The following is a 23,833-nucleotide window of genomic DNA, read 5'->3' on the forward strand; positions in this document are numbered from 1 at the left end:
TCTGAGTGTTGAGCTGTTACTGGCACTGCTGGCTCACTCCTGTAATCCTAGTTACTCCAGAGACTGAGATCTGAGGAGCACAGTTCAAAAACAACCTGGGAGGGAAAGCCAAGGAGACTCTTATTTCCGATTAACCAATAAGAAGTCAGAAGTAAAGTGGGCTTAAGTGATGGAATACCAGCACTGGTGGGGTGGGAGGGGATGGGAAAGCCAAACAAGAGCATGAGACCCTGTCTTCAGGCTCCAGGACATACTCTCCCCCACCCCCACCCCCAAAAAGATAACAAAATGATAGCATTAAGTTTCAAGAACTTCCAAAAGACACATAAAAACATACTCTTGTGCCCCCATTTGAGTAATGATAAGAAAATAGCAACATTCAATTAAAAATAACAGAAACTATTTTTTAAATATTTTTTTCTTTTATCTTGTTGAGGTTTGATCATAATTTTGGCAGTAGAGACCATAGTGCTTTAAAAATGCTTTAGTGCTTCATCTGTGGCTCAAAACAAACTCTTTTAAATTAAGTGTCAAGAACTATTACATGAAATTTTGCCAGTATTTCAGCTAACCAGTAAGGTTAATTGACGGTCTGTAATAGAGAATCTGAGAGAAATTCACATTGTAATTAACATAATTTAGGATTCTGAGCATGCATGAATTATTCGTAAATGGCATCTTTGATCTTTAAGAGAGAATGCACAAATGCAGTATTTTCTTACATAATACATCATCTCATTAGTGTGAATTAGTATTTCTGAATGTAGCTAATTAGTCAGCCTCAGAATAAGTACAAGAGAAATCAACATCACAAATCATCAATGAAATGCAAATCAGACCTATACTGAGATGTCATCTCTCTCCAGTTAGAATGACTATTATCCGAAAAGACAAAAGGTAGCAAGTGATGGTGAGAATGGGGAATAAAGGTCATGCTAATATACTAATGCATCTTAACATATAGTGGCTAGAACTGTAAATTAGCACATCCATTAGAGAAAACAGAACAAAAGTTCCTTTAAAAAGTAAAATAGAGGAGTTGGAGATGTGGCTCAGGGGGTAATCTCAGATGAAAGAAAGAGAGAGGAAGAAAGGGAGGGAGGGAGAGAGGGAGGAAAGAAGGAAGGAAGGGAGGAAGGAAGGGAGGAAGGAAGGAAGGAAGGAAGGAAGGAAGGAAGGAAGGAAGGAAGGAAGGAAGGAAGGAAGGAAGGAAAACAACCCTAAAAAATCAAAACAGAACTACCATATGATCCATCAGTCTCTCAACTGGATCTATGCTCAAAGGAAATGAAACCAATATATATTAAAAAGTCATCTACAAGCCAAAGATGGTGGCTCACACCTGTGATCCTAACTACTCAGGAGGTTGAGATCTGAGGATCAAGGTTCAAAGCCAAACAAGATATAAAAGTTTGTGAGACCCTTATCTCCAAATAAGCAGCAAAAAGCCAGAAGCGGAAGTGTTGCTTAAGTGGTAGAGCACCAGCTTGAGTGAAAAAGTTAAAGGAGAGTGGGAGGTCCTGAATTCAGGTCCCAGTACTGGTGTGCGTGCACGCGCACACACACACATACAAAATGAGATCTACACTATCGTGTTCCTTACAGGATCACTCACAGCAACCAAGATTTGGAGTACATACTTAAGTGTCTCTCAACAGATGAATGGGCACAGAAAATGGGATAGATACATAATAGATGGTTAGGTAGGTAGATTGGTAAGTGTAGGTATGTAGGTGGAGAGAGAAAGAGAGATGGATAAATGGATAGATGATAGATAGATAGATAGATAGATAATTATAGAGCAGAATGGGAGAATCTCCTGACAATTCGTGGTAACACAGATGAACCTTGAAGCTATGGCATCAGGTGCCAAAAATGGAACGTGAATAGTGGTTATCAAAGATTGGGATAAGTAGGGGGAAAGTAGAGGGAGGGTATTGGTCAGACAACATATTAGTACAGTCACATGGAAGGAACAAATTCATCAGCTCTGTTTATAGGTGATAATATGATAATATATTGTACTCTTGAAAAATGCAAATTTCTAGACATTACATACTCTCACCATTATAAAATATTAATACATTTGTTAATTGGACAGATTTAGTCATCCCTCTGTTTGTATGTATTCCCAAATATCATTCATATACACAGTGAATGCAAACAAGATTATCTGTCAGATTTTGGGGGGGAGGGCTGGGAACAGGTGCATGTACTGAGGAGCTCAGAGGCTTGAACTGTCGCTTGGCTTTTTCTCTCAACACTGGTTCTCTACCACTTGAGCCTGGCTTCTGGCTTTTTGCTTGTTAACTGAGTTTGGTGTTTTGTTTTGTTTTTTAATTCTCACAGATTTTTCTATTCCAGCTGTCTTTGAAGCACAACCTTCAGATTTCTTTCTCCTAAGTAGCTAGGATTACAAATGTGAGCCACAGTGCTCAGTCAACAGATTTTGAAAAATAATAAAAACTTTTAGGAAGTCAACTAATATAAGTCTTTATAACAAAATAAGATGATGTTACTTCTCACTTCTCCCAGCTTACCTAAAGGCTTCTAGTTGGCTACCATTTCCTGCTTTTCAGCTATTTCTAATAGTCATGTCTCCAATAGTTTTTTCCAAAGTATTTCCAATAGCATGTTTAGACTGCTAATTACTGACTAATTAATTCTGAACATTATATATACTTCCAACTCTTGTCAATGACTATTAGCTTTTTCACTTCCCTTTCTGAAGATCCTCTATCCTCCTACTACAAGTTCTAATGATTACCCATAAGTCAAAATTATATGTCAATATTTTGTCTCAATTGTTATTATAGTGCACTGTGAGTATACTTATGATTATATATAGCCTTTTGCTTTTCTTGTAGGATATATCAATACTGTTTCTGTTGTCTTCATAATTCTTTCTACATCTTCCACTAATCTCTCCCTGAAATTTCCTCAGTTTCAGTTACATCAGGTACCTGGTAAGTTAGGCTTGGAGAATGCATCCTAAATACTTCCATTCTCCTTTTAGCTGAGCTGGCTTCTCTCTAAGCCAGCTACCAAGCCATTATCATTCCAGTTCCCTTGTATTGTTTTTTTATCCAGACTGAATTCACAGTTTCCAGATCTCATAGTTTTGTTTTTTTAATTCACTTTATTATTCCAGAATGGGGAATAAATCAAGGTACAAAGATGGCATGATGACTGAGGACATGGCAGATGTCAGCACACCTGCATCCATTCCCATCACTCCCCTCCTCCTGGGCCACGTCCCTCCTCCCCCTGCTGTCCTGAGTCACAAACAAGTCCTTCTCCATTCACCAGGGCTGCTTCCACCAGCATGCCTTCTGCTCCCAGGCCTTCTGCTCTTTTGGTTAGCATCCGAATTTTGTTGGAATACATCCTCCAGCCACTTTCTTAAGAAAGCATGCATGCAATGCAAATCTAGACACGTGTGTGTATGTGTGTGTGTGTGTGTGTGTGTGTGTTTCCATTCTGCAATACATAGTTTAGGAGGTAATTTCCTCTCATTCCACATAAATTTGTTATTTGAACTTTGGAATTGTGAAATGATCCCAAGTTTCTTAGCTTTCCATTTTCCATCTCTTTGTCTTTTTTGTTCTACTTTCTGAGCATTTTGGTTAACTTGCTCATCCATGCCTCTTATTAAGATTTTCATTTCACGCCTCTAATCATAGCTACTCAGGAGGCTGAGATCTGAGGATCGCAGTTCAAAGCCAGCCCAGGCAGGAGAGACCGTGAGACTCCTATCTCCAATAAACCACCAGAAAACCGGAAGTGGCGCTGTAGCTCAAGTGGTAGAGCGCTTGCCTTGAGCTGAAGAGCTGAGGGACAGCGCCCAGGCCCAGAGTTCAAGCCCCACGACCGACAAAAAACAAAAAAGATAAAAATAGAGGGGCTGGGAAGGTGGCTCAGTGGTAGAGCACGTGCCTTGCCTGAGGCCCTGGGTTCGATTCCTCAGCACCACATAAGCAAAAAGGAAAAAACCGGAAGTGGCGCTGTGGCTCAAGTGGTAGAGAGCTAGCCTTGAGCTGAAGAGCTGAGGGACAGCGCCCAGGCCCAGAGTTCAGGCCCCATGACTGACAAAACAATATATATATATTTTTTCATTTCTCCTGTCATTCCTAAGGTCCATTGTTATTTTCTGAATTTCTTTATTTTGGTCACACAGATACATTACCATGCCTTCTATCTGTGAAGATATTAATGATAGTGTTTTGAGATTTCATTTTCCTCAGTGTCTGTTCCCTTCTAGTTACTATTTTTGTATGCCAGTCCTGGGGCTTGAACTCAGAGATTGGTCACTGTCCCTGAGCTTTTTCTCTCAAGGCTAGCTAGCACTCCACCAATTAATCCTTAGAGATAAGAGTCTCAAGGACTTTCTTTCCTTGGGCTAGGCTTCAAATTGCCAGCATCTTGTCTCAGCCTCCTAATTAGCTAGGATTACAGGCATAAGCCACTAGTACCTGACTGTGAACTCTACTTTTAAATTTGTTTATTGATATCACAACGCTGATATAGAGGTGTTACAGTTACGTAAGTCATGTACAGAGTATATTTATTTCTGGTCAATGTCTCCCAATTTTTCCCTTCCCTCCCCACTCACCAAGTGTAGAGTCCATTTTCAACTTAGTATCTAGTGGGTACTACTGTTCCATTTGTTCACCCTTGTCCCTCCATTTCTGGGTCCCTCCCCTTATCCTCCCAAACACATATAAACAAATCAACAAGATTAAAAAAGAAAAGAAAATGAGAACAGCTGCAAAGAAATAAAAAACCTTGTTTACATTTCCTGGAGTTCATTTCAGTAAATGTTATTTTGTACGATCAGAGGCACATAGGCATTGGGGCCTTTGTGCTCCTCTTCTTAGAGCATCCTCCTTTGGTGTGACCTCTATTTTTGTAATAGAAGATTTCCTTAGATGTTTAGTAAATCTTGGGTGTTTCTTCATAATGAAGTATAGAAGATGCAAGGAAACTAGATTGCTGAAATTCATTGGTCTTATTGTTCCTGATCAACTTCAATCTTCACCATAGGCTCATCTGGGTCAAACATTTCTTGGTGACTTCCTTGGATTCGTCTTTTGGGCTCTTTCTTTTTTTCTGAAACAGATTAGATTCCCCAGGCAATACTCATTGAAGCATCCTCTCCAATGGTTAAAAGGCTTGTTGCCATTGCTACAATGGTGAGCAGGTGTTGTGGGTTCTCAACATTCACTTGGTGAGCAGGTGTAGTGGGTTCTCAACATTCACTGGACATATGGTCAATTAGGACTGCAGCTTTTGGTTTAATACTTGTCCTTCAACTACGCCTGACAACCCCTTATCTCTTTCCATCTGCTCCCAGGACTGAATGTCCGGGGTGCATTATATGTGATCTTCCTTATCTGAGTTTTTTTCCTCTATCCCCTTGTATCCAGAAGTACACAATACTATCAATTCCTGAGATTTAAAAAAAAAAAAAACTTTTCTAAAGTGTAAATCTCACTGTTGTTGCAGTTTTCCTGAGTGTTGGCATATGGTTTTTCTCTCTGGTATCAGCTAGTCAGTTAACCTAACTTGTCCCATCTGCTTCCCGCTTCCGAAATTATGTTGTTGTGGCCTCCTCTCCTATTCTCTCCTTGTGTTTAGACCTTTCATGGAATTTTTAGATGGAGCAAGATTAGAGATGTATATTCAATCTACCATCTTAAGGAAGAGAACATTTTATCTGTGTATGTGGTGTGTGCCTGGTCACAATACATTCCTTATTGTGTGTGGAAATCATAAAAGCTTGACAGCTCCTATAAGCCAAGCCAGCAAAAGCTAATCAAATCCAGTCAAATGCTAATCATATTGTCTCTTTAGTATAAAAGTCTCCTCATTGATCTGAGAGAGTTTGATATATATGGGACATATTTTTTATTTCAGGATGTGACATTCACATGAAATTCTTGATCTAATTTATTTTAGGGAAAAGAATATAAGTTGTATGCTTTTCTAATAATGCTATTTGCGTGTCCATCTCTGTTTCTGTTTTGGGTAACAAGATTATTTCTTCTGTACTCGGCATTTTTTTTTTCTTGTCAAGAATTTCATCCCACTAAAAAATAAGCAGTAGACCCAGTTAAGAACATAATCTCTTTTAAATCTGTAATCTTCAATTGTACTAACAACATTTACTATTTAAATGGTATCTATTTTTATTAAAAAAATATATACAAGAAAATGCAACTGCCTGTTTAAAAAATACTGAAATTAGCTCCTTAATTAGAATATTGCTTTAAAAGCTCAAAAGGTTATTTTGAAACAAATATATGCTTTGGCTATGAATAGCTGGGCTTATTTCAAATAAAAACTTTTGTTCTCTATTGTTTTTTAAATGTTTTTATTTTAATTATTTGACCTTTCAAAACATTAATAGAAATGTGTTGACAAATTTATGAAAAGTTTTCTTATAGAATTATTTTGTATTTCTCTAGGAAATCAATGAGTTCCTAACTGGTAAAAGAGCTCACTCTTGAGCTATTTACTCCAGATCTCTTAAGACTTAGAATTAAATAATGTCACATTAGTGACATTTCAGTTTGTCCTTATAATGTCAACACTATAAGGTATTTGAATAAAAGTCACATATGGAAAAGAACACAAAAGTCACATATCCAAAGGTGTCATACAGAATAACACTATATCTCACTGTAATAAATTTACATTTTCATTAGTGCTTTATTGTTTTTCTAGACCCAAGTTGCGTTTCCTAGCTAAAAATCAAAGCCATTTATTTATTCAATAAATGTTCTTGTGTTCTAATGTGAAAATTATTCATTCTTATACTTGAAACTTACTGTGCCTCTTACATATTTTCATAGAGCAATGGAGGCAAATCTTATTTTAAATGTTTATTTAAAAACTTACATACATTAAGGACAATTAAGGATATTTATTTTTCTTATTTTTATTTATGCCAGTACTGGGACTTGAACTCAGAACTTCAAATCTCAGTCCTCAGATGTCAGTTTCCTGAATGGCTAGGATTACAGGCATGAGCCACTATTACCCAGCTTAAAAAAATTCTTTTTCACAGTAGAATTTTGGATTATACATGATCATGACCGATTATAGATAAATAAAAAATGAATAAATGAGCATGTAAGATGCCATAAGGCAGACAGAAACAATAAAGTCAAAATCTTATATAAGGAAGACTTGGTTCCACTCTCATGACTATTACTGTTTAGCAGGGAAGAAGATTTATAAACATTCAGATATAACAAGTGTTGTAAGATTTATGTGATTCCTGAGTTGGGTGTGTGGCTCAGTGGCAGGAGACTTACCTATACCATGTGCACTGCCTTGGTTTGATCTGCAGCACAAAAACTAAAACACTGAGTGATAGATAAATGCACACAGGGAACAGAAGAAAGGGCTGGGCCAAGCTTGGCAATCATTATGTGTTCCATAAAGATGGTAAATTCCTGAAGTACTGAGCTGTCTCACGGGCCTCCACACCCCATCCTTTGGATTGAGACAATGCAAAGGAGCTTCTCGAATGCAATACTTTTCAAACTTACATATATTCTGAGATTTAAACGATTCACTCTAAAGGTTTTCTGAAGTTCTCCTTATTCCTATTTAGAGATGTTTACTGCTGTGTTTGTTTCCTATACACATGTGATAATGCGCTTAGTAGTAAAGCCCCTAATTCTAGAGAAGCCAAAGACAAAAGGAAGGGAGAAGCAAATGGATGGGGGTGGAGAGATAATACATGAACAGTATCCAGTAGTGATGACACCATAGCCATCACCAGGAGAAATGTTGGCAGGGACCTGGCAGGGAAAGGCTGTGAGAAGAGGTCGAATAGGAGCTTCTGTGCTATCAGAATAAATTTCTCTCATTTGGCAACGCGACATGCTTAGTTTTCAGTCCGTGTTGAGAAGCTGACTTTGGCTTTAACAGACTCATCAGCTGATACAGAGAAAATGACTATAACCAGGGAAGATGCTAGAACTTAAGAGTGCATTTCTCAGAATGTTAGAACCAGGGACTAATTCCTTCTCATTCTTTATGATTTAGTTTGAAATTCAGAGAGGAAGGATGAGACAAGGCTAACCAACAGATACAGTGTTAAGAGTTAAATAGGAAGTATACTCAGAACTGATGTGTTGAATTATGCCTTTGAACAGCTACTTAGAGATAATTAAAAAATAAAAATATGTAAGTAGGAATGCATTCGGGCATATCATGCCACATGCACTGCATTTTTAAAATATAAGACAAGAATTTGAATGGTACTTACTATAAAGAAATAATTAACTTTCAGGTAGTAGTTACACTAATTACTTGATTTTTATCATTATTGAATGTACACATAAATCAAGCCATCAAATTGTACCTCACAAAAATGTACAAATATTATATGGTCAACTGGGAAATGAAATGAATAAAAATGATTTTTAAATATTTCATATTTCAAGCCTGGCACTGGTAGCTCAGGCCTATAATCCTAGATAATCAGGAGGCTGAGACCTGAGCATTTCAGTTTGAGGGTAGACCGGGGAGGAATGTCTGTGAGACTTGTCGCCAGTTAACCAGCAAAAAGCCAGAAGTAGAGCTGTGCCTCAAGTGGTAGCCTAGAGTGAAAAGGCCAAATGAGAGCATGAGGCTCTGAGTTTAAGCCCCAGATTCACCACAAAAATTAACTAATTAATTATCTCAAAGTATCTATGAACATGTATTATTATTGCAGTAAGTAAAAACAAAATGAAAGCAAAAAAATCTAGGACAAATACATATTTATATATAATACACATATATAATATACATGTGTTTGTGTGTATATATAGATAGATATGATCATCTGGATCATCAGTCCCTTTGAGGACTCAACGTATCACTTAATGTCTTAAAAATATAGCAAGGAAAAGAAAAGAAGAGCCTAGCCAAGGATATAACAGAATAAAACTGCCTAGCCAGTTACTCTAAACTCTAGTGGGATTAAAGACATTATCTTTGGACTATCATATGTCTAAAATGAAACTTCTAAATTTAGAATGATACTTAAGGTGCTGAGAAATGACAGGGCAGGGAAAAGAAGAAGTGAAGTATGGCTAACAGCAAAGGAATGAACCCTTGGAAAATAAACTGTAATTGGTGACAGAATATAACAAATTACTTATCATCATGAATAGGGACCATTTTTTTTGAAGTTTTTTCTTTTTATTCATTATTTTAGTTATCTTTACAAAAAAGCTTCCATTCATCATGTCAGTTTTTTGGTTTTGTTTTTGTTTTTGTTTTCTTTGTGCTGGTGTTGAGGCTTGAACTCAGGGCTTTGCATGCTCCATGAGTGTTTTCACTCAAGGCTGGCACACTATAACCTCCGGTTATAGTTTTTTTTCTGGTTAAATATAAGTAAGAGTCTCATCAACTTTTCTGCCCAGGTTGGCTTTAAGCTGGGATTCTCTGGTCTCAAAACTCTTAAGTAGCTAGGATTGCAGGTGTGAGCCACTGGCACCTGGTTCACCTTATCAGTTTATAAGTAAAAGGCATCTTGATCAATGTCATCCACTTGTGACCATTGCAATGTATGTTTTCATGCCACAGTGTAATAAATTGCACAAAGCAACTTAATTCTACAATAAAAATAGATTGTTCTGGAACTTTTTTTTTGTTCTGGAACTTTGAAAGACTTATTTTTCTTCATTCTAATTTGTTTTTCCATTTTTTCAAATACTCTACTTAGTGGCTTAAAGTGTAGCTCAGTGGTGCAATTCATATTTAGTATTAATGAGATTCTGGGTCCAACCTCCAGCATCCTTTGTCCAAAAAAGTAAATATTAATTTTATAGTGGGAAAAATACCTTAAACTCATTAAGGAATTTTTGAAGAGCTACATATCATCTATGAGCTCATGACCTTGAATAGTTTATTTCATTTTTACATATTATCTTCTATCTGTTTTCCTTTTTGCATATTATACATAACCAAAGTATCTTTTTTCACATTGCAATTTAATTGTACACTTTAAAATATTTTCACATTAGTACATATGACTCAGAATTATCCTTTTCATTTTTTGGCTTCTTGAGACAGAGTCTCACTGTGTAGGCCTGACTAGCCTTAAACTGGCAACCCTCCTCCTGCTTCAGTATCCCAAGTGTAGGAATTACACGTGTCAAGTGGTTCTTTTTTTTTGTCACAGTATGTGGAAACTTGCAATTGAATTAGTGGTTTGTCAAAATTGAATTTTAAATTTTGCTGAAATTGTAGATGGAAACAAATCAAGACCACTGATAATTAATACGAAGCAGGGTTGGAGTTAAAACTTAGGGGTAGAACAATTACCTAAAGAAATTGAAGCCCTAAATTCAATCCTCATTACCACACATGAAAGACAAGGAAGTAGTGCTGTGGTTCAAAGTGGTAGAGAGCTAACCTTGAGGGAAAAAGCTCAGAGACAGCACCCAGGCATGACTGACCAAAAAAAAAAAGAAAAGCTGTGGTCAACAAGGAATCATATATATGTATGTTCCTTTATCTCCACCATGGGAAGCAAGCGCTGTGCACAGGTATAGGCTGGGCCTGTCCAGGAAGATAGTCCACTGGAGGCAGAGTTTTTTGAGGGTCACCTTGTTCCATTAGCATTTTGCCCTTGTGACTTGACTTTTTTCAGCTCACTGTTCCTACCTGCTTGGATTCCTGGAACTCACATGCTCCAAAAGGCCAGGACTAAAGCAAACATGGCCCTAGAGGGCACAGATCTAGCTCAAAATTTATCCCCTGCTGTTGTATCACTGATAGAGGGCTTTATGCCTTTAGAAATAATAAGAGAGACATCTAATGTATCATTAACCTTACTGGAAAGAAAACAGACATCTCAAGAAGCAAAAGTGATAATAGTATCTTCTTCACTTCGTGGCTTTGAGGAAAAAGCAAAGCCTAATCCAGCTTCTGCCCTGACATGTGCCGGCAAGGATAGATGTGCCCTTTATTTGCTCTAAGCCAACCTCTCAGAAAAATAAATGGGAAGTAGAACTGTGTGTTTTATTTGTACCTTGAATAATCAAGTTCTAAATCGAAATACTAAACTAGGCACTGATGGTTCACGCCTGTAATCCTAGCTACTCAGGAGGCTGAGATCCATGCATCAAGGTTTGAAGCCAGACTGGACAGGAAAGTCCATGAGACTCTTATCTCTAATTAACCATTGAAAAGCCAGATGTGGAGGCTGGGCACACGTGGAAAAGTGCTAGTTTTGAGTGAAAATGCCAAATGAAAGTGAGAGAGCCTGTGTTCAAGCCCTTATTTTGGCACACACACACACACACACACACACACACACACACACACACACAAGGATATAAATAAATGAGTAAAGTGCTATTCAAAAGCTGCCCCAAAGGACTCAGCTGAATGGAATACGACTGGAGTCTGACTCCTGTCCTCCATTCAGCCTTGTTCTCCAATAGAATAGAGAACTGTCGGTCTCTTTTGGGAACTTAAGGAGCTAAGAGGGTATGGCTGTCTTGTAATTATTTGGGATGGCTCTACCCCATATGCAGTCAGTTGCTGTCATCATCTTCCTTTTTTTTAGCTATTTTTTATTGTGAAAATACTGTACAGAGGGTTTAGCCTCCTCCTTTGTTTCCCCTTCCCATCCCTTCCCATCCTCCTCCCCCCTTCCCCCCACCCAATCCTCCACTCCCCCTCTCCCCCCACCAAAGTAGTAAAGTTCGTTTTCAACAGAACGATTTTTAGCTATTTTGACAGGATACAGTTGCTAAAAAAAATAGTAGTTTCCCATTCACCTCACAATTAAAGGACCCCACTGAGGCTTGAGCTAAGGGTCTCCTTTTCTTGCTTAGGTTTTTCATTCAAGACTGACACTCTCTCCCTTGAGTCACAACCTCCACTTCCAACTGTTTTGCTGATTAATTGGAAATGAGTCTCATGCACTTTTCTGCCTGGGCTGATATTTGAATTGGGATCTTCAGTAGCATCCTGAGTAGCTAGGATTACAGGCGTAAGCCACTAGTGCTGAGCCATAACCCTACATTTTCTGTTACTTAGGTGTTTGAACCTTTATTATCATGCTATGACTGGCTATGTGGTTTTCAAGTAGAGTGGTCATCAATACAGATGTTATAGCATCTGCTTTGCCTGAATCATCTCCAGTATTCCCCAGCTGCCAGGGATATAAGGCTTCAGGTGAAGGAAGATAGTCCTCTGCCTCTATTTCAAAGGACAGCATAAAATACTCTTGAGCGAGGTGCCTGCGTGGCTCACCCTGTAATCCTGGCTACTCAGGAGGCTGAGATCTGAGAATCATGGTTTGGAGCCAGCCAGGCTACAAACTCAAAGACCCTTATGTCCAATTAACCACCAAAAAGCTGGAAGTGAAACTGTGGCTCAAGTGGTAGGGTGCTAGCCTGGAGCAAAAAAAAGTGGTGGGGGGGGAAACTTAGGGAAAGTATAGCACTCTCTTGAGATGGTAACACCTAGCCTCTCAGAGGGCTCCTTTGTGGCAGCTGATGACCTCAGCTCTGATTACTAACTAGTCTGTAAGTGAGCCCACCTGTCCACCTGTCTTCGTCCTCCACCCTTCATAATCCTCTGGGAAGTTTCATGGTGTGTTATGTCCAGATATCTTTTGGGATATGGGTAGGCTTAACCCATGACCTGCTCTAACTTTGGGTCCTTGGTCAAGGCTGTGGGCTCCTTTATGACAGGCAGGAAGAACTATGTGCAGAAAAACACATGCATGTAAATTCTGCTTCTGTTGCTATCTCTGTGTGCCCTGTGGCCAGTTCCTTAAGCCTTCTGTGCCTCTTTTCCACAGTCTAGGAACCAAAGAATAATAATAGTACAGATCTCATGAAATTTTGTAGCAATTAGTTAAAGTTTTTGGCACATAGTTAGGTTTCACTAAAAATCTCTTGTTACTGTGTTTATTATCACTATTACTATCCTAGAGGAAAGAAATAGAAGTCATAAAAACGAGTTCATCTACCAGGGGCCAGTGGCTCGGGTTTGTAATGCTAGCTACTCAGGAGGCTGAGATCTGAGGATCACAGTTAGAAGCCAGCCCAAGCAGGAAATTCCATGAAACTCTTAGCTCTAGTTAACCACCAAAAAAGCCAGAAGTAGAGCTGTGGTTCAAGGGGTAGAGTGCTAGCCTTGAGCATGAATGCTTAGAGATTACCCAGGCCCAGATCAGCAAAAAGGAAAGAAAGAGAGAAAAAAGAAAGAAAGAAAAAAGAAAGAGGAATTTTCATTGAAATATTGGGAGTTGACAGGGCATCATGTCATCATTTTGTTCTCATAATTAAGGGGAGAAAACTTTGTTCTGATTTTCTAACTTTTGTCTGTATTTGAAATTACTTTTCAAATGTATGAGCACAAAGCTTAGGGACAGTACCCAAGCCCAGAGTGTCCAAGCCCCATGATACACACACACACACACACACACACACACACACACAGAAAGAAAAATACATGTAGAAATTGGATATCAACTTCGGCAACTTTTTCATCTCAAATTTTAAGAAATGGTTTTAGCAATTTTGTCTGTCATTTATCATGGATTTCCTACATTTCTGAAAGTCTTGTATTCAAAACAAAGACAAGTTTGTCACATTTGCCAAGTATATTCTGTAGTAATTTTATGAAACGTCAATAATTTAGTGTTCCTTGGAACCCTACACTTTTACCATATGTAGCAATTAACCCCAAAGTAAAGTGAACGGGGTTAGGAGGTACTGGGTTTTCATGTCCAATCTGCAAATCTGCCCTTAGCTTTGGCCATGTGGTGTTATAAAAGCTCTCTCTCTCAAGCCTCTGCTGGTGGCCAGGAACTAATAAGGAGTCTATGCTCTTAGGTCTGGCTGCTTAGCTTGCTTGTTCAGTGAGCACAGGACTCTTGGGTCAATGTCATGGGATTCGAGCTCTGTAAATACAAGCCAGTTCGTGACGTGTCCAAGACTGTTTCCTTAACTCCAAACAGCTGTCACTTAGATGATGGGTATTTAGTTCCCATGGAACTGGGCAAAAGAGCATGGATGGATTAACACAAATCCATCACCAGCATCTTTCCTGTGGAAAAAACAGCTCAGAAAATGATGTGTGTGGAGTCACACACAAAAAAAAAGGGTTAGTGTGCAAACAAAGGAGAAAGAGACAACTAGATAGCACTTGGCTTATCTTATGCACACCTTGGCATTTCCAATTGGTGTTAACTTCTCTTACAGCTGACACAGCCCTTGGCACGGATGACATCTACGATGATAAAGGATGCCAGTGTGATGTGTCAGTGGAAGATCTCACCCCGCCACTCAAGACTGTCATTCGAGCTATCAGGTTAGTGAACTCTCTAGAACAAAATAATTCCAGACTTAAGTTACTGTCTTACCAAGTTCTATGTGTTTCCACAAGAACTTCTTTCGATTTTCATCCAGGTGCCTAGTCAAACGTGCAGTATTTTTTTCTCTTAATGTAAAACTGTTGTGTTCAACAGAAAATATGTTATGAAAGGTGGGTAGAGTTTGAAAAGCCAAGTCACTGGTCACAGGAGGCTCTTTCTTATACAGATAGCAATTTATTTGTCTCTGTGTGTGTATGTGTGTGCTAATATTGAGGATTGGATTCAGGCCTGGGCACTGTCACATAGTGCTTTTAATCAAGGCTGACAACCTACCATTTGAGGCACAGTCCACTTAAAACTTTTGACTAGTCATTTGGTGTTAAGACTTTCACCGACTTTCTTGCTTTGGGGTGCCTTTGAAACAAGATCCTCAGATCTCAGCCTCCTACGTTAGCTGAGATTACAGGTATAAGCTACCAACACTCTTTGAAATTTGTTTTATTATCTTTAAATAGTTGTGCAAAGAGGTTTCAAATCATTATGTCTGTTTAGGTGTACCGGACATCTTGATCACCATTCTCCCCCATCTATCCCAACCACGCCCATCCGCTCCTGGTCCCTAGCTCTGTTTCCATGTGTATATATAGTATTATGATGTGTTTACCTACTCTCCTCTCTCCATTTGGTCATACCCTTCCCCTTAACTTCCATTCCCTCAAATAAGACATGTTTCAGCTTTCTGGTATTCATTTAATATCAGTTAAGTGTTCAAAATAGCCATATCATGGCAAATGGCCCCTGCATAGAGTATCCTTCAGTTAGTTTGTATATGGCCCTGTACATGCTTTCACATATGTTTATATTTTAGATCTAACCTAAGGGAGGTCCTTTTAATTTAAATTAATTAAGGATTGTGAGTGAGACTCAAGTGGTAGCATGCTTGCTGAGAATGTGAGAAACCCTGAGTTCAAATTCTAGTATTGACATAAAAATTATTGAATTAATTAGAATGGAATACAATTTAAAATTCAATTGATGAGTCTCATATTTCACAGTCTTAAGCATGCAAGAAATGTTAAGTGGCTGATGGCCACCCTATTAGACAAAGAAAATATGTAACATTTCTATCAGACATTGCTCCTCTAGAAGTCATCTTGATGGCATCATGAGACACCCTAAAATGTAAGCAAAACTGTTTAGTTCATTCTTGCAGTCAGTCTGACTTGCAACCGCACAGCACATCCTATCTAGCAGAGGAAGATTAAGTTTCCCGAAAGTCCTACTTAATGCAGTGAGCAACACTTCCCAAGGCATGGAGCATTCTGCTTTGCTTCACAACTAACAAAAAGGATTGTGAGCAGCAAGAAAGAAAATGAAATCAGTTTATTCCGCTAGCTAAGTCCTTTATCAACAGTTTAAGAGTTTCTTTGCTATACCCTCTTAAAATCCAGCTGGTTTTTGTAAAGTATTTTTCAGAATTCCCTTGTTTTTCAGAATTCTTGCTTTTTGTTGTTGTTAGTGGTTTTTTGTTTGTTTTGTGCTGTTACTGACTCTTGAACTCAGGGCCCAGCTACTATCCCCTAGCTTTTTTACTCAAGGCTGGTACTCTACCACTTGAGCTCCGCACCTGGCTTTTTAGTGAGTGGTTAAATGGAGGTAAGAGTTTCATGAACCTTCCTGCTCCAACTGGCTTTGAACTTCAATCTTCATATCTAGACTCCCTGAATAGCTAGGATTACAGGCATATTGCCTGTAATAACAGGACCTGTGCCTAGCCTGGTCCTTACTTTTAATTGAATGTATGATTTTCCTCTCTGTCCATTCTGTGGAGCTCTGACTCTTTTGCATGTTAATTGGTGAAATTGAAGGGTGATTCTTTTGTCCCCTATCCCCTCATTTTGCTTAGTGCTTGTTTTTTTTTCAAAACACTTCTTTAAATTCCATCTAAGTTTATTGAATTTCACAAAAGCCTAAAAGCTACACTAAATAATTTAATAACTTAATTAGGAATCTGTAATTTTGAGGAATACATGATTTAAAAACCAACCAAAGGGGTGACTCTGTTCTAAAACCCCTTGGCACAGCTATTTGAAGATAATAATTCTTAAGGAGAAAATGAAATAAAATGAAGTTAAACAAAATAATAAAATAAAATGCCCAACCATTAAATAAAATAATAAAATAAAATGCCCAACCAATATAATCAGCAGTTCTGTCTCTTGTCGGTCATGGGCCTGAACTCTGGGCCTGGGCACGGTCCCTAAGCTCTTCAGCTGAAGGCTAGCACTCTTCCACTTAAACCACAGCACCACTTCTGGCTTCTCTACATATATGGTTCTGAGGTATCAACTCAGGGCCTCTACCACTGAGCCTCCTTCCCAGCTCCTATAATGAGTAGTTCTGAAAAGCAGTTTTCAGACAGACCCAAAGTCTTTTCCCAAAGGAGTGTAATCACATAAGTTCAACAACACTAATTGGAAAGTTTTTGGCCAGAATATGCACAACTTTTAAATCTCAACTAAAATAGTATTTCATTTGTATTCCACTGATTTCAAGTGTGAACTACCTATTATTCATATCTAAAATAGTAAATGGAACATTTTCCTTGGGTTGGCTTATTATTATTGTTCTTGGTAATACTGGGGTTTGAACTCAGAACTGCATTCTCGCTTAGACATTCCACCACTTGAGCCACATTTCTAATCTGGTTATTATTTTTTTCAGATAGCCTTGTATTTTGCCTGAACTGGCCTTAGACTTTGATCCATCTTCTTATACCTTCTTCACAACTGAGATACCAGATTTGCATCACCATGCCCAGCTTTTTTCAATTGAGATGAGTTTTCTCCTATTTTTTGCCTGACTAGCCTTCAACAATGATCCTCTAGATACCTGCCACCTGAGTAGCTTTGGTTACAGGTGTGAGCCATAGTGCTTATCCCCCTTGTTACTTTGTGGGTGTTAGAACATTAAATTCAAATACTTCAATACACCTTTTATATCCTAGAAACACTTGAAATAGTCATTTTTAGCCAGGCGCTGGTGGCTCACACCTATAATCTTAGCTACTAAGGAGGCTAAGACCTGAGGATCATGGTTCAAAGCCAGCCCCAGCAGGAAAGTCCATGAGACTCTTATTGCCAATAAACCACTCTGTGGCTCTAGTACTAGAGCACTAGCCTTGAGCTGAAGAGCTCAGGAACATTGCCCAGACTCAAAGTTCAAGCCCCACAACCAAAAAAAAAAAAAAAAAAGGCATTTTTCTTAAGACACAAAGTAAAAATATGTAACAAAATACATACTTTACTACAAGGATGACAGTATGGAAAATACTATTTCTTCATTTACCAAGAGCAAAGTCAAATTTCCTATTTTCATTTATTAATACTTAGGATCTGCCATTTCCTACTTATTTCTGATAGTGAAACTTCTCAAACAGTGAAGTAATTAAGACCAGCCTCTGGATTCTGTCCTCTAAAAGCCCCTTCAGAATGTTTTTTTTTTTTTTGTCGGTCGTGGGGCTTGAACTCTGGGCCTGGGCTCTGTCCCTCAGCTCTTCAGCTCAAGGCGAGCGCTCTACCACTTGAGCTACAGCGCCACTTCCCCTTCAGAATGTTTTTGATGAGCAATATAATTCTTTGCCAGTGTTTGTGTTTGTTGTGATTGGGTTTCATTCCCATATTTTTCAGTGCTGGAGATTGAACCAGGGCCTTGAGCATACTAGGCAAGCACCCTACCATAGAACTGTATCCACCTGGTCCCATGATGTCATTTTTTTTCTTTTAGTGCTAGTCCTTGAACTGAAACACAGAGCCTACCACAATGCTGTCCCTGAGCTTTTTTGCTCCATGATGATGCTCTACCACTTGAGCCACGGCTCCATTTCAAGTTTGCTCTTTTTTCTATCATTTTTGTCTTTTCTTTCATTTTCCTCTTTTGGGGGTGCTAATTGTAAATAAGTCTCACAAGCATTCCTGCCTGAGATTGCTTTGAACCATGATCTTCAGATCTTAGTCTTCTGAGTAGCTAGGATTATAGGTGTGAGCCACCAGTGCCCAGAAGATGTCATTTTTAAAATACATACTTAAAACAATGACTATTTTAGACCATTTATAAAACATGCTGTTTACTTTGCAGAAAACAGTTTTGTATATTTCTCACAGAATTACCACAGATTTCCTTCAAAATATTATTTTATATATTTCACAAGTCTTCTGGAAATACCTTTTACTCATTTTTTACTCACTTTGCTATTTATTTGTGTGTGTGTGTGTGTGTGTGTGTGTGTGTGTGTGTGTGTGTGTGCTGGTTTTAAGGATTGAACTCAGCCTGGGCAGTGTCCCTTTTTTTGCTCAAGGATGGTGATGCTCTACTACTTGAACCACACCTCCACTTTCTGCCTTTTGGGTGGGTAATTGTAGATAAGTGTCTGGACTTTCCTGCTCTGACTCCTTTGAACCACAATGCTCAGATCTCATCCTCCTGAGTAGCTAGAATTACAGATATGAGCACCAGTACCTGACAATTTTTATTATCTTTAAGTAGCTGTGCAAAGCAGTTTCCGTTCAGCATGTCCACTTCTGAGTACGGTGCATCCCAGTCAATGCCATTATATCCCAACCCCAGCCATCCTCTCACATAACCTGGTTTCATTTGTACATTGTACATATGTACATTGAATACTATGAATGTTTTCACCCATCTTCCTCTCTGCCTTCGTCTGACCTTTAGCCTTCAGCCCACCCCTACCCCAGGAAAAAAAATCATGTTTCAACTGCCTGGTATTCATTTTTCTAACCTATTAGCTGTTCAAAAGAGTTACAAATCCTCCCCTACATGTACCATGCTTTAGTGAATTTGTTTATGTATATATGTATGTATATTTATGTTAGACCTAACTTTCACATCTGAGAAAAAATGTGCCCTTTGTTTCTCTTGATTGTACTCATTTAAATGAAAGCTCTATATCCTGTTAATGGCTCAGTTTAAACAATTTATCTTCATTTTCATCCATTCATGGAAATAAATTTCTGAATAGGTAAGGTTAGTTGGGATTGTCAATAAATTGAGACACGCTAAGGCAATATGTGTATGCACTTCTCCTGTTGTATGATAGAATATCAGTTTTCTTGTCACTAAAAACTTGTCTTGACTCTTCTCACTGAAAATTATAGCCTAGAAATTACCTGTACATGTTCTTAAAAATATGGGGTGCCAGGCACTGGTGGCTCATGCCTGTAATCCTAGCTAGTTAGGAGACTGAGATCTGAGGATCTCAGTACAAAGCCAGCCCAGGCAGGAAAGTCTGTGAGACTCTTATCTCCAGTAAACCACCAGAAAACCATAAGTGGTGCTGAAGCTCAAGGAGTAGGGTGCTTGCCTTGAGCTGAAGAGCTCAGGGACAGTACCCAGGTCCTGAGTTCAAGCCCCATGACTGACAAAAAAGAATATATATATATATATATATATATATATATGTATATGTATGTATGTATGTATGTATATGGTGTCTGCTTATGTAGAAACTTCTGAATTGTCTGAGGAAATTGAAGAAATGAGGTAAGGGTTACCTCTCATGCTTGTACTTGGCAATAGTCACAGTATGATTCTGGAGGAATTTTTACACAAAAATAATGTGTTTTGTTTTGTTTTGTCGGTCGTGGGGCCTGAACTCTGGGCCTGGGCGCTGTCCCTCAGCAATTCAGCTCAAGGCTAGCACTCTACCACTTGAGCCACAGCGCCACTTCCGGCTTTTTCTGCTTATATGATGCTGAGGAGTCTAACCCAAGGCCTCATGCATGCAAGGCAAGCACTCTACCACTGAGCCACCTTCCCAGCCCATAATGCATGCTTTTTAAAACAACAAATATTACTGGGCACCAGTAGCTCATGCTTGTAATTTTAGCTACTCAGATTGCTGAATCTTAGGATCAACATTCAAAGCCAGCTTTGTCAGGAAAGTCCCTGAGACTCTTATCTCCAATTAACCACCAAAATACTGCTGTGGCTCCAGTGGTAGAGTACCTAGCTTTGAGCACAAAGCTTAAGGACAGCTCCCAGGTCCTGAGTTCAAACTATAGTATGCACACACACACACACACAGACACACACATACACACACACACAAATTAATTAACAATATAATAATGACAGAGAGGTTGTATCCAATATACCTGTTTATTTTTTATATGCCAGAATGAAAACATTTCTGAATGCAAACATGATTGTGCAACCTGGTTTTTTGTACTGAGTCAGCTAGGTAATTGCACAGATATGCCCTCTGAGGCAATATGTAAGTACTACTTAAAGAAATGGTCATTTGGACAAAGTGTGTTCTTTGTTAAAACACCATGATGTAAAATTTGTAAGTTTCTTATCATTCTTGTTTTCTTAAATTACTTCACCTAGGATCAAGTCTTCTCTTAATGAGATTCTCAATGACAGTTGTCCCATCCTGTCTTAATCTGTACAACCATGTGTTTCTGTCAAGAACTGATGGGCTGAGGTTATAACTCAAGAAGTAAAGTATTTGCTCAGCATGTATGAGGCCCTGGATTCAATCCTCAGTGCCAGGGTAGAGGTGGGGGATGGGGTAACTCAGTGGCAGAATGTCTCCAACATAGGTTCCTTGCACCCACACATGCGCAAAGGACTGAATCAGAACATCATGCAACTTAGGGTTGTTTTTTCTTGTGACAAAAACTTTAAAAATAAAAATCTATCTCAGATAATATGCACTCTGAAGAGAAATGCATGTAAAGCTATTGATTATGTCATGTTTTCAATTTCTTTTAACACATTCATGCAATAATCATTCTTTGTCTATTTCAACTGCTGCAAATCTTTAATTTTCCAAGTCAAACCAGCCTTTTAGAGAATCAACTAAAGAAATAAATCTGAGGTGAAAACTTGAAACACTTTTTTTTAGTTGAAGCTGCAGCCTGACTTTACCCTGGCAACATTGCCAATTTTCCCTGCCTCCCTCCTTCCCCTCCCTGAGGTTGCTTGGGAGAGCTGGCCCAAGACACAGGGCTACCTCTGTCTGGCCCTGACTGACTTATTTCTGTGTTGCTGTTTCTTCATCTTGGGAAGGGTCCAATTCAAGTCAAGGAGAGGATAAACATTTGGTTATTTCGTGTTCTTCATTCACATTTGCAAAGCTCCAAGAACAGAACCGCACATGGTAAACACTCTTCAAATGCTGCTTGTTACTGCTCTCGAGATAGAGGTGCTCCTGGGCGCCTTCTCAATGCACTGTCATCTGCTACCCATCTTCTGTTCCAAGAGAGACTTTCACCTTTTACTCTCTTATCTCCTCCCACAAGCGGAGCATTCTTTCTCTCTTCCAGTGGGTGCCTACCTGCCTAGCAAGACTGTGAGACCCTGAGTTCAAACCCCACTACTATCACACTGAGGGGAAATTGTGTGTGTGTGTGTGTGTGTGTGTGTGTGTGTGATTTAAAACAAGGTGCAGTGATGCCTGCCTGTCTCAACTACAGTGAAGCAGAAGATTGCATACAGGGAAGCAGAGGATTGCAATCTTTGGCCAAACAGGCCAAACCACATATCTATAGATATATCTATAAATATAGATATAGATATCAAAAGGTTGGGGTGTGACTTGAGTGGTAAAGCACGAGGCCCTGAATTAAACCCACATATCTCCAAAAGAAAAGTGATAAGATTTATATATTTGCAAGGTGGAGAAGATGAAATAAAAAGCTAGGAGGAATCAAGTAGCTGGATGTCTGGTCAGACAAGAGGTGGTGCATTACTACACATATGAAATGTGTGGGCCTACAGTTCCTAGAAGAAAAAATATGGAATGGGCACAAACGTGATAGTCATCGTCACAGAGATAAATGTCTACAGAAGCCTCACTCTGAAAGTAAGAAAAGATGATCTACATAAAACTCTAAAGCTGAAAAACACAGAAAGACAGTCCAATACTGGTGGCTCATGCCTGTAATTCAAGCTATGCTGAGATCTGATGATCCTAGTTCAAAGCCAGCCTGGGCACAGCTCATCACCAATTAATGACCAAAAAGCCAAAACGTGGAGATGTAACTCAAGTGGTAGAGTTAAATAGCCAAGCTGAGTTCAAGTCACAATAACCAGCACAGAAAAAAAAGAACAGAAAGAAAGAAAAAGAAAAACCACTATATTAGGACCTCCAAAAGAAAGAAGACACTGAAGGAAACAGACTCAAAGTCAATGCAGGCAAGCAGAGGGATGTCAGCAGACCATAGCTGTGTAAAATGCTGCGAAGAGGATGAAGAGGATTCAGAGTAGAAAGAGCCTTTGAAAGTAGCAATGATATGGGGTACCAGTGGCAATCTAGAGAACCACAGTTTGAATTCAGCGGAGGCAGAAAGTCCCTAAGACGCCATCTCCAGAAAAGCAGGGCTAGAGGAATGGCTCGAGTATAATGCACAATGAAACAAGCAAGCCCAGTGAAACTCAAAATTCTGAGTTCAAACCCCAGTATTAATAAAAGGAGAGGAAAAAAATAGTGGCAATGAAGATGTCACCAGGATTTTGAAGAAAAGCTTAGGGCTGGGTACTGAGGGCTCAGGCCAGTAATCCTGGCTACTCAGGAGGCTGAGATCTGAGGATACCTGTTTAAGAGAACCCAGGGAAGAAAGACTGTGAGTCTGTTACCTCTAAGTAACTAACAAAAAGCCAAAAGTGGAGCTGTGGCTCAAGTGGAAGAGCACCTGCCTTGAGTAAGACACCACCCCCCTCCAAAAACAAATCCACACAAAACAAACCCTTAGGAGAGGACAAAAGAGTCTAAAGTCAGATAAACAGAACATGTTGAAATTACCAGAATCTCCTACTCTTCGTAGGAGCCTAGAGGAAGTGTCAAGAATTTCTTAGTGATGAGCAAAAACTCATCAAGACTTCTAAAATAGCACCAATCTGATCAGCGAACTGAAGCACTGTGGATGTCAGAGTGTGCGGTGGGTGTGACAATCCAATCTCACTGTCACCCCACACTCTGGAGTCAGGAGATTTTTCCAGTGTTCTGGATGGATGATCTTCCACTTCAAACAGACTGGCACAAAGACAGATTCTTAACCCTTTCCTGAGACTCCAGTCTGAACTCTGATGCAACACTCCACAAATAGATCAGAAGCATGTATTTGCCATATGGGCTTTTGTGAAAGAAAAAAAAAATCAGGTGCTGGTGGCTCATACCTGTAATCCTAACTACTCAGAAGGCTGAGATCTGAGGATCACAGTTCAAAGCTAGCCCAGGCAGGAAAGTCTGTGAGACTCTTATCTCCAATTAACCACCAGAAAACCAGAAGTGGAGCTGTGGCTCAAGTGGTAGAGCGCTCGCCTTGAACTGAAGAGTTCAGGGACAGCACCTAGGCCCAGAGTTCAAGCCACATGACTGAAAAAAAAAATCTTCAGGCTGTTTAATCAGTACAACTTCTTAATTTTGCTGGTAGCATTTCTACTATTTTAACAGAGGTGATAGAT

General features: G+C 39.1%; 1 protein-coding gene across 5 annotated transcripts in view; it reads left to right on the forward strand.

The window, feature by feature from the left end:
- The window catches only part of Kcnq5 (potassium channel, voltage gated KQT-like subfamily Q, member 5), a 540,825-nt gene that overhangs the window by 497,661 nt on the left and 19,331 nt on the right, over positions 1-23,833 (forward strand). For 4 of the 5 annotated variants that reach the window (XM_013033629.1, XM_013033631.1, XM_013033630.1 and 1 more), the window contains one exon: positions 14,232-14,340. The exons of the other annotated variant lie outside the window; for it this stretch is intronic. In XM_013033629.1, coding sequence (XP_012889083.1) covers positions 14,232-14,340 — 109 coding nt within the window. The remainder of the gene's footprint in view (positions 1-14,231; positions 14,341-23,833) is intronic. 5 annotated transcript variants of the gene reach the window in all.

This window comes from Dipodomys ordii, unplaced genomic scaffold, assembly GCF_000151885.1.
Source record: "Dipodomys ordii isolate 6190 unplaced genomic scaffold, Dord_2.0 Scaffold172, whole genome shotgun sequence".
NCBI lineage: Eukaryota > Metazoa > Chordata > Mammalia > Rodentia > Heteromyidae > Dipodomys > Dipodomys ordii.